At 38.2% G+C, this 11,333-nt stretch overlaps 2 protein-coding genes across 2 annotated transcripts; both read right to left on the bottom strand.

Annotated features, from left to right (window-relative positions):
- Positions 1–3,085: 3,085 nt before the first annotated feature.
- Positions 3,086–4,786, bottom strand: LOC111005194 (uncharacterized). The gene is made up of 3 exons (XM_022276619.2): positions 4,107–4,786; positions 3,837–4,022; positions 3,086–3,756 (listed from the first exon to the last, which is right to left on the bottom strand). Exons 1-3 carry the CDS (start codon positions 4,602–4,604, stop codon positions 3,475–3,477), a joined length of 966 nt encoding a protein of 321 aa, XP_022132311.1. The 5' UTR covers positions 4,605–4,786; the 3' UTR covers positions 3,086–3,474.
- Positions 4,787–7,274: 2,488 nt separating this feature from the next.
- Positions 7,275–11,247, bottom strand: LOC111004540 (subtilisin-like protease SBT3). The gene has a single exon (XM_022275577.2). The coding sequence runs from the start codon at positions 9,702–9,704 to the stop codon at positions 7,380–7,382; it is 2,325 nt and encodes a 774-aa protein (XP_022131269.1). The 5' UTR covers positions 9,705–11,247; the 3' UTR covers positions 7,275–7,379.
- Between the last annotated feature and the right edge of the window lie 86 nt (positions 11,248–11,333).

Here is an 11,333-nt window from a genome sequence, read left to right as displayed (position 1 = left end):
AAAATACAATAATATAAATTAAATTAAAAAAAAAAGGTCGGACCAAATACGGTGTGCGCGGCCGGGAAGAAAGTCACTCATAGTCCAGGCTTCGAACACATTAATAAGTTAATAAGGAAGAGCCCACACCTACTCAGGATATCTAGTCTCATAGGAGACGAGCATAGCTACTCGGGGTTCCAAACCTTACTCAAATACCAGTTACTTAAGTAAGGTAGCTTGCTCCTTAAAAAAAAGCAGGAACGAGACAACCCCGGGGAACCTCCGACTGCACATGAGTTCCATAGCACTAGCTGCCTAAACTCAACAGCCAAGAACTGCTACCATGGCTCCGTGGAGTTCATAATTGCATAAAAGGAGGAGAAGTAGTGGCTGCGGCGCGTCAAGGCACTTCTTCGACGGTCCCCGTCCGCCCGGCCTGCCGGCCCGCTCTGAAGAATGAATGGGCCGGCGAGCCTCCAGGACAAGGGGGCGGGCACTACTAACCAAGCCAAGCCTAGTTCTCGTCGATAGGCGCTGGTAGCTTGCTTCCAAGCCTTGCCAACTATACAATAATATAAATTAAATTAAAAAAAAAAGGTCGGACCAAATACGGTGTGCTAACACATTTTTTTTCCGAAAATTATGCGGGGTAGATTTTCGAATTTACCCTTCCAACACCAGTCCGTTATTTGTCAATTTTACCCCTCCTATATTACTTTAGTTTGTAATTTATCAATTTTACCCTTTATACATGTGTGAATCACAGATTTTGGTTTAGTATCCCTAAAATCAAGCTAACCTTAATTATGTTTCAAACTAATTAAAAATCAATCATTCTCTCCCTATCCTAGTAAACGCTATTTTGAATCATGTTTCAAACTAATTAAAAATCAAATCTTCTCTCTCTACACCCTACATAAACGAAAATTTTATAAAGGAGATTTAGATAATGTTTCAAGATGATTTAACTCGTCCCAACAACCTTATTTTTTGCCATTCTGTCCCGCTAATCTTCTATTTCATTGCATGGGATCATTTTGCTAATGACAATGAGTAAGGTGATTTTGGACTTACTTGGAGTTATAAAGTGCCAATGAGAGTGAATCTAATGGCGGTGAATGAGAATGAGTCGATGAAGGATAACATCGGGCGTGGATCAGTCATTCCAACCACGACGTAATGCCAATAAATAATAGCGTTGGCCACCATGTAGAAGACAAATAGTATACCAATGATCTCCAATTTTTAGGCTACGTGCAGTCCACTTTTTTTTAAAAAGAAATCTACTTTTGATCCTCTTCATACTGTAATGCAAATTTCAGAGGAGTGGTGTGGGCCTCCCGAATTACATGACCAGTAATTTTGCGCATACAGACCCTGTAGATTAGTTACATGTACAAAAAAAGTGAAAGTGTAAATGGGGCCCTAAAACAAACCCCGTAGGTAGTCCACATACTAAAAGTGTGAATGACTATTTTTGGTTGTCAAAATGCAAATTTCATAGTACATTTTAGCAATCAAAGTGGTGTGAGAAAAGTAGAATTACATGGTCAGTAACTTTGTACATACAGACCTCGTAGATAGTTCCATATACAGAGGAAGTGAAAATGTGAATGTCACCCTAGTCATGCAGACACACATTCGCAAACTCTATAGAGACTGCATGTTCTTCAAAAAATGGAAAAAGCATAAGAAAGTGACAGCCATTGTAAACACTGCACAAGGCCTGGAGAGGAAGGGAGAAGGCTTTAAACTCATTAAGTGGGTCACTTGTATGCTCTCATCCCGTCTTTTGCCGTTCGAGAAAAAAAATCAGGTGTTTCTCTATTTACTCTGTCTATAATGTATTTACCCTTCTCCCTACACCTCCATAGTTTTAAAAACAATATTTGATTTTTCATCATATTTTTTCTACCCGTAAAAAGTTGTTTCAGAGGTATTTGGATAATGTATGGAAAGAGGAGAAGATACATGTCAATTCAAGCCAAACTCAAAGAGACATTTATACCCATTAATGTCTATTCAAGGAGACATATACAATTAACTACGTTTCTTGTTCTTTTTAGAACATTTTCAAAATTGTATTTTTGAATTTGTTCTCAAATCTAAATAAAAAAATTGTTTGTGTACTGTCCCCATATCCATATGATCATTGCTTAGTAGAGTTACGTTTGAACCCAGGATGATATTCTTGGAGGCCTCAAGAGGACTTTACATAATGTCACTACATCCCTTGTTTGGTGTTTTTTTTTTCAATCAAGCTCATGCACAATATCTTCACATATGTTTCTTCGTTTCATTATTTTATTTTATTTTATTATTTCAAAATATAAGTTAGAGTTTTGAAAACTAAAAAAATAATTTTTGTTTTTAAAATTTGAAGTTAAAATGTATTTTCAAGGAGGTAAAAATTATATGCTAAGATATTTTGAGGAAATAAACGTATCTTTTAAAACTAAAAACTAAAAAAGAAATGATTATCAAACCTAAATTATTAATAATCATAATGTAAAATAACATGTGAAATGAGGATACGAATTCATGATTTTTATCAAAATAGATGTCTTAACCAATTGAACTATAATGAGATTGGTTATTAATTATAATTTAAGTGAAAATTATAATTTAAGTTTAAACTTCACTGAGCCATTCATCCTTCTTAATTAATTAAATTAAGGATTTATGTTTGCCAATCTAAGTGCTCTAAGATGTTTAATCTTCCTACCTTATATTTATTTATTGTATTAGAAAAATTAAAACAATTCATTCACGTTGGGATCTCAATCATGAAATCGAATTATACAGTACTAAAAAAAATAGAAAATAGAAGTCAAATTATACACAAAAGTAAATTATGAAGTCAAGGAACATCACATGCATGCTTTGCTGCATGGATTATAAAAAGCACGAAATTATGCTCATGAGACACCAGAAATCATTTTACTAATCTTTGCCATTTTTCATTAAAGAAAAAAAGCCTATTAAATAATTTTTGTTCACAAGTTTGACTAAATTGTCATCAAAAAAACATCCAAAAGACAAACTGACCCCTCCAGGCACAATTATTTTACCAATCAGCCACCGTTAATTATGGGCAAAATCAGACTCTGAAAGATATACGTACCCCTATTATTGCTTAATAATAGTACAATTAATTCCATATATATAATATTATCATCACTCACACCGTAATTAAAAGAATGAGATAATTTTAAACCGAAATAAATAAATATTAAATAGCCCACGTCCGTTCACGTGTGGCTGCCCGGAAACCAACCTGTATTGCACGACTCGGGCAGGCGGGCAGCCAGCCGAAACCCCGTTTCTGTGGCTGGGTCCTCCTCTCCCCCTCCGTTCGGCGTCGCCCCCGTTACGCTGCTGCCTCTTTCAAGCCTGTCGCAGTCCGCCATTCCTAGACCTCAAGAACAAAAAAACAAGTACTGATTTTAATAAATGTTGAAGAGATTCTCGATTCTCTGCCACGTTTCGTTTTCAAACGACTGTGCAATTCTTGAGCGACATCGGGACGTTGAGTTTCTTGGGATCGAAAATTATGGGGCAGTCGATGTGTCTGTAGAATTTCGGCTTCACTAATTGGCCCAGCACGTAGGCTCTGGATCTCACCACGAAACTCAGTTTCAGAGGAACTGGAGTCGCCGGCGTTCCGGTGGAGCTGCTCAGACTTGCGCCGCTCCCGTACAGAGGGATTCTGGTGCCGATTACATTGATAGTGAGAGATCTCTGACTCTTCCGTGATTGGTAGAATTTCTTTACCTGCAAATTCCCAATCGGGCAGAGAATAAGATAAGAAGAGGGCAATTGAGATAAATTTGTGGAGGATTTTGGGAGCTTACGCTTCCTGAAGCAACTGAAATTTCAGAGTATGTTAAATCGACGGGAGTTGATGTGACATGGACGCCGAAGAACGATCCGGTGTTCCGAAATGTGAGTTTCACAGTGGAATTTACAGAGGCCATGTCAGTGGCGACGCCGGTGAAATCGGAACCGGCTTGGATTTTGAATTGCTCGAACGTAATGCTCTGCAATTGAAGGAAATTAAAACCGAAATTGAGCAACAACAATCTAAAAAATCTAGTGGAAAATTAAGAATAGCGAGATGGAACCTTCATTGTGATTTTAGGCTTCATCGGCTTGCTTGCGCCCCAGAGAATCAACGCGAACATAGAGAAGAGAACAAAAAACCCTAAAATGAAAGCGAGAACATAGCAGCGACGAGGGAGAGAGTTGGCACGATCTTCGTCTTCGAGAAGACCTTCCTCTTCGATGACATCGCACTCCTTCCATGGCTTCTGGCCCTTCCGATTCCCAGCGCCGCGAGAGACGTCATTGGGAGAGATCTTCCGGGATCCAGGCTTCAAGGATCCGGAAAATCTGGTGGAGGAGGATTCTCTGGAGTGACGGCCGACGGAGGAGCGGGAGTGGGGAGGGGAATCCATGGGGCTAGTGAGAACAGGAGTGGAGTGGAAGGAGGTGGCGGTCTTCTCCCCATCGTGAGAATCCCTGGAGGGGCTCTGAACGAAGTAAACCGGGCGGCGGCCGGGAGATCTGGTGGGAGAAGACGGCGCCAGACTGGTGACCTCGGAGTCGGTCTTGGCGTGCATTGAAGGCAGTTTCCGATGGAGAACCTTCAGAAGGATTTGATTTGGGGGAATACACTTCAGTTGCAGTGAGTTTAAGGCTTAAGGGAGTGAAAATGGTGACGCCATTAGAGACGGCGACGCGTTTTGTTGAGTTGTGTACTTAAAAAGGGAAAAGGGTAAAAAGGTAATAATATAATATCTGGCGTGAGGATGAAGATGAAGGAGGAGATTTTGAAGCAATGGAATTTACTTACTGACAGCTATGTTACAGTTGGCACCGCCACCACGAATCTAAATTATTGAACACGCTAACACATAAAATAAAAAATAAATAAATACGTATAATGACCGTGGGCTTGGGTTTTCATTCCAATTTCCAACACAACACCAGGTTGGGTCCAGTGTGGTGAAGAGAAGAATAATAGTAGTACAAAACACACAATTTAAATATTATTGTAACAAGTCTATCTAATGTTGTATCATATACACTTTGGTGTGTAAGTTTATGTTAGAGTTTGAAGGGTTCAGAAAGGAAAAACATTAGTTAAGAATAGCAAGTTGGTACCAACAAAAAAGGGTATTATATCGAGAAAACTATTCGATTGTTCACCGCCATTAAATGTTTGACAATTAATTAAGAGATATGCAAAAACATTTATTTTTTTATAAAAATAATGAGTTGTCAAATTTTCAGATGTGGTGAGGAAAAAAGGAGCCGAATATTTTCTTTATATTGAAGTCTCTCCCTCCATAATGACATGAAGATTTGATTTGATTTTTTTTATGCTAATCTACAAATGTCATCCATTAGAGGATATATCACATATCCCACCGACTCCAGCGTGCACTTTGAGACACAAATAAGTCATAGTTCTCGCACCTACCCCTACTCTTATTGAATTTGATAGGACGAGCCTTCCCTCACCATATTTTAAAAACTTTTCCCAACGTTTTTTTGGAAACTGTAAGGAGTGGCATTTTCGTAAGAAAAAGTTCTCCGTATATTTTTTAAGTTTTTTCTAATGTTTTAAAACGTGGAGGAAAACTTTATTTATTGTGGTGCAATTCTACTATTCCAAAAAGAAACCACTAATCAACTCATATGGCCGTGCGCTGGTAACTCACCAAAATTTTCACTCATAACATCTAATTATAACTAATCAAGGAGTGAATACTATTGGCGTTAGGTAGCGTCGGTGGTGAAGAGGCACGGCGGAGCTCAGCATGTGAAACCAAACCATTAACCATGTGCGCTTTTTTTTCTTTTCTCTTTCTCTTTTATTTATAATTAAAGTCAAAAACTTTTATTTTATATTAGTTGGCGGCGAGTGGTTCTGTTTCGTCTGTCCTATAAATTCTTTCTTTTAATATTGGTTTTGGCAGACTGACATCAAGGAGCATGTAAATTAAGGGTATGTTTGCCCGCCCGTTTTCCCATCTCTAAGCACACCAAACGTCATAGTAATACGAATACCACATTTAAACTCTACTCTCAGAACATTTTCTTTTCTGCTCCTAATATAATTGATATATCTAATATTAAATATATGAATGATATTAAATATATTGCTAATAAAATCTTCTTTTGGTTGAACATTTTGATTTAAGTGATATTGTAAATTTTTTATTGATATATAAAGTATATTAGTGATACACTTCATTTTAAGTATACCATGATATAAATGATATATCTATTACGAAATATATCAGTCACACTACATATATTATAGACATACTTCATTTTAGGTATATAATTGATATAACTAATATACATAATATAAAGTATATTAGTTAAACTAAATATATGAATAATATACTTCCTTTGAGCTTAAGATTTTGATTCAAGTAATATTGTAAATTTGAGATTATAATAAATGTCTTTTATTTACTAAGTTATGTTTATATTAGTCTCTCAAGATGATGTTAAAGAAATTCTCAAACACAAAAATAAAAATACTCGAACCTAGCACAAAATTAAGCATATAAAAAATACTCAGAACTTGGTGACACAAAATGCCCATAAATCCAAATAGTTAAAAGCATTCAACACAATTAGAATAATCAATGTCTGTAAAAACAGCTCATATCCAGTTAAGGACATGCAAATATAGCTAGTCAAAAACTTAAATAATAATAATAATAATATATTTAAGGTTAAATTTGACTCATCCACACCTAATTTCATGAGTAAAAGTTAACTGTTTCCTATAGTTTAGGTTAGTCCTTAAACTTTGGTCAATCTTTCTTTCTATAGTACAAAATCTGAAATTATGCCCATGCTGATCAAGTTGGCCTATTGATATTTAATCTTTCACTTGGATTAGGTTTTGAAGGTGCAAACTGCAAACCCAAATAGCTGGGTTTTCTTTCTTCTAGCACAAGAATTTGCCTAATTCAATGCCTTCCCAATTCTTCCATATAACCACTATGCCAATGCTTTCAAGTCTCTTTTGATTTATGTAACAAGAAAGAATAAAAGTGTTGAAATAATTAACCAAACCATTTATTTAGTCATTGACTAGAATTAGCCTTTTGAAGAATTCATGTGCTAACCATGGATTTGATTGTTGACTTGTATTAAGTTTCTTTTTCTTCTTATTGGACAAGAATTTGGCATGATAATTCAGTCCCTTCACTACCCATTTTTGCTTTTTAAAAGACCAATATTTCTCGAGTTTTCTAGATATGGTAATAATCACATGCATGTGAGGCAGATATATGTTAACTCCCATAGGAAAAATACTAAAAACCTATGAAATTTTTATTGGTAAACAATTGTACGTGACCAATAAATATCTAAGTATTATTCTTTTGATGTGATCTGAGCATGAAGTTGAGGTCAGTGACCACTATTGGACTTCGTGCTACATGTCCACCTCCGACCTCCACCCAACTCAGATAACAAAAAACAACATTGGGATCTCTTTGAACTATCCAATGACCTAGCTGTACTTTCACCGTAAAGCTCAGTTTATGATTCTTTCCCTTGAACTCCAATTTATGTGGCTTCACTGTCACTCGAACCCCATTCCCATTCATGGGTGTCAGTTTTGCTTCATATGTTGTTGCCTCCTCCACAACATTCGTCACTGTCCTCTTAAATTCTCGTGAGATCTCCATTTCTGTGTTTGAATCACTAGCATTCACAATAACAATGAAAGAAGGGTAGTTCAAATCCAACGACGGATTTTTGCAGTTGTTCGAAGCCGATCGAGTGATTGTTTGGATTTGATTTTTGTTGTAGTTCAACGCACAAAGAACATTTACGTAATCTTGTATTTCCATGTCATAAATCAACCCTGGATCAACTGCTTTGTTGGGATTAACATGGCCAGAGCCCATCGCCAGAGGAGTCGCGAGTTTGTTCTTCTCACCAAGGTCTTTGATCGGAGTTTGTGTATTGTCAACAACGTCCGCCGTGGTCATCATCGCAGACCGTATCGCGGCAGGGCTCCATCGAGGGTGTGCAGCCTTGAGAAGAGCCGCAACCCCTGCAGCATGTGGGCAGGACATGGAAGTCCCTGACAGTACATTAAACTTGCTATAAATTGGCCTTGAATTCACGTCCGTTGCCGCCACTTTTAGAGGCCATGAAGCTAAAATTGCATCACCAGGCGCCATGATATCAGGCTTCAACACAAATGGGCAGCTCTCTGCTGGCCCCCTTGAGCTGTAACGTGCCACGCTAGGCGCTGGCTTCCTCCCGAAAATCGTCTTGTGGAAACTCACCCTTGCCTTTGGGTTAGAGCTGGTCCTGATGTAATGTTTTATGATATTTCCATTAGATGGGCTGAGGAAAATTGAAGGGAATGAAGTTTGGACCGAGTTATCCCAATCGGAGAGATTGGAGATAAAAACTCCAACGCCAACTTTTGCAGTTTCAACATTATCGACTTGTAAACTCAAGGAGTACGAGTTATACTCATCCTTGTCTTCACACACCACAATCTTATGGCCAACTTTTTTCAGTTTCTTCAAATTGTAACATCCACCCATGAAAACAAGGGGGAGTTTGGACGTAGCCATGCCTGAGTTTAAAGGAAACAGAGAAGATCCCAAAACTGAAACTCCATTGCCAAGTCTTATTGTACCTCCAAAATCACGGTCCATTGTGCCAGCTGCAACGTTCAAAACCCAAGGTGCTCCGTTGTGCACGGTCCCGAGCTGAGGTCCCTTATTTCCAGCTGATGTGGTGACCAAAATACCCCTCTCCACGGCAGCGAATGTCGCTATGGCAACCGGGTCTTCGTACAACAGAGCCCCGTCGAGGCCGAGCGACAAGGATAGCACATCCACGCTATCCAAAATTGCCTGATCGATTGCAGCGATCACATCCGATACGTAATTACCCTCTTCCCAAATGGCCTTGTATATGGCCACCCGAGCTCGTGGAGCCACGCCTCTTGCAGTTCCTCGACCATAGCCGAAAAAAGATGCATCTTTAACGTAGCCACCTGCCGCAGTGGCTGCCGTATGAGTTCCATGGCCATTGGTGTCATTCGTATAGTTCATAGATATTGTCACGTTTGGAAACTTGGCTATCAGTCCTCTGTTGAAGAACCTAGCTCCAATCAGTTTCTTGTTACAATGGGTGCCACTCTCGCACTTTCCTTTCCATCTTGATGGAATTTCAGGCATCCCCTCGTCACTAAAGCTCTCACTTTCAGCCCAAACTCCAGTATCCACAAACCCAATTATAACATCACTGCCGTAATTCGAGAGCAGGACACCCGAATCCGAGCTCAGGCCAAGGAAGTGAGAGGAGTGAGTGGTGTCAACTTGTAGAGATGAATCAGGGACAGAGGAAACATAGCCGGGAGACTTCTGTAAAGCCTTGAGCTCAGATGGGGTGATACTTGCACTGAAACCATTGATGGCATGATTATAAGTATGGATCAGCTTAGAGGGCAACATCCCAAGCCGAGGATTATCAAGAACAGAGGAAAGTGTGGCAGAGTACCATGTATGGTGGGTGGCAAAGGGCTTGGGCATGGCGGCTAAGTCCATATGGACGATGTAATTGTCTGTCTCTGTGGAGGCAGAGGGCAGCAAGAACCAGAAGATGGCAATAAACAAAAACCAAAAGTAGAAACAATTATGAGGTTGTGCTACTGCTGCCATTGATGATCAGTACATGGGTAATTAACCCTCTGCAACTGCAAGATATATATAATCAGTTCTCCTCAATACACCCTTTTTCTTTTTCCCATTGGTCTCTGTTGTTGTTTTCTTGAAGTAGGGCCCAGCCATATTCAACACATCTCTAATTCTGATGAATCATTCAAACTTTAATATGACATATTTTTTATTGCCCACTGTTCAACTATGGGTAAATTCATGTTAGCTGACATGAATAGGATAATTGTTAATTTAATCCATTGGAATTTTGATATTCATGGGTTAGAATTTATAAACAGAGTCTGCATCTGTAGGTGCTAAATCATGTTGTTTATTCTAAAGCTAAAACGAGCTATGTAAACCCAAGTTCTACAAACTCAGGCTTATAAACCCACAATTAGTGTAACTCGTTTTTTTAAACCATCAAAACTCAAATTATACACATCTAAACTTCTCAATTCTAGGGTTCATAAATCCAAGCTAGTTAAACCAGGAGTCAAATATCTCCTCAAGCGATTGTTGATCTTACAAATAATTTTATCAGTACATTATCAATTGCTTTTAACTTAAACGCTTTGTCTTTAATCCCTCCACAATATATTTTTTCACTAATTATATATTTGTACACACTCGCAAACTTCTTTCCACATGCACTTTCTCACCGATCTTTCTATTCTTTCCAACACCAGTTGAACCTATATATTTCTTCATCCATCTCTCTTCAACTGCACTTTCTCTTAACATGTATTTTATCTCACCAATTTCTCTTATTCAATTTAATTTATTTGCAATCTCAATTGTTTCAATTTACTCTAGAAGCACTTCTACTTAAAGAAATGCTTGTAAAAGTCTAGAACCAGAGAAATTACTTGAGAACACTGAGACTAAAAATTATAGTTTTACTATGAATGGCAGGACTTGTGAGTGCTTCTTTAGAAGTATTTTGCTATTATAAATACATAATAAATAAATAAATGTTTGAAAGAAAAAAGTGTAGATTCAAGGAGGAGGAGGAGAAGGCTTTTCTTTTACCACCAGCATTTATTCTCAAATGCGAAATTCATAGGAACAAAGGAAAAAGAAGATTCAAGATAGGGAAAATGGCTATCTGTAACTTGGGAAAAGCACATATTGAGTTATACTTTTATATGTAAGAGAGGAGCTATAAACAGCGACCCAGAAGTCAGGCTTTTTGGGGCTTGAAAACAGAAATGCCAAAAAGTAAGCAAGCAAAAGAGAAATCTAATAACTTTATACAGAGAACAATACCAGAAGAACTTAAAGGGAGTGGTCCAAAGATTCTAAATCCAAACACACAACAGCAGTCCTTTCCTGTACACAAAAGAAAAAGCTTCCCCTTCCCCTACACAGACCAAAGTCCCCACTCCTTTAAATCTACCAGCCACAACAGTAACGCTTGTGAAAATGTGGGACCCCATTTAATTCTAATCACACTCACCAAACTTCTGTAGGGTAGGGACCCCCATTTAATTCTAATCACACCCACCAAACTTCAAGGAAAAAAGTACTCATCTTCACTCTTTGCCATCCTTGATTTATGGCATTTCAGTTAAATCAGCTTTATGAACTAAAGATTTGACCCAAAAGGTATCAACTGTCCTTCCGACTGCA

The sequence above is a fragment of the Momordica charantia genome, assembly GCF_013281855.1.
Source record: "Momordica charantia cultivar OHB3-1 chromosome 8 unlocalized genomic scaffold, Mcharantia_2.0 BLBB01000008.1, whole genome shotgun sequence".
NCBI classification, from domain to species: domain Eukaryota; kingdom Viridiplantae; phylum Streptophyta; class Magnoliopsida; order Cucurbitales; family Cucurbitaceae; genus Momordica; species Momordica charantia.
Note: the sequence above shows the minus strand (reverse complement) of the source record. Positions and strands in the feature narration are given on the sequence as shown.

What these genes read in the sequence shown, in the direction of transcription:
- LOC111005194 (XM_022276619.2), bottom strand. Translation starts at nt 4,604, where the DNA reads ATGCACGCCAAGACCGACTCCGAGGTCACCAGTCTGGCGCCGTCTTCT. An exon ending in AGCCTAAAATCACAATGAAG is followed by an intron (nt 4,023 to 4,106) that starts GTTCCATCTCGC and finishes CTTCAATTGCAG; the next exon opens with AGCATTACGTTCGAGCAATT. An exon ending in TTTCAGTTGCTTCAGGAAGC is followed by an intron (nt 3,757 to 3,836) that starts GTAAGCTCCCAA and finishes GGGAATTTGCAG; the next exon opens with GTAAAGAAATTCTACCAATC.
- LOC111004540 (XM_022275577.2), bottom strand. Translation starts at nt 9,704, where the DNA reads ATGGCAGCAGTAGCACAACCTCATAATTGTTTCTACTTTTGGTTTTTG.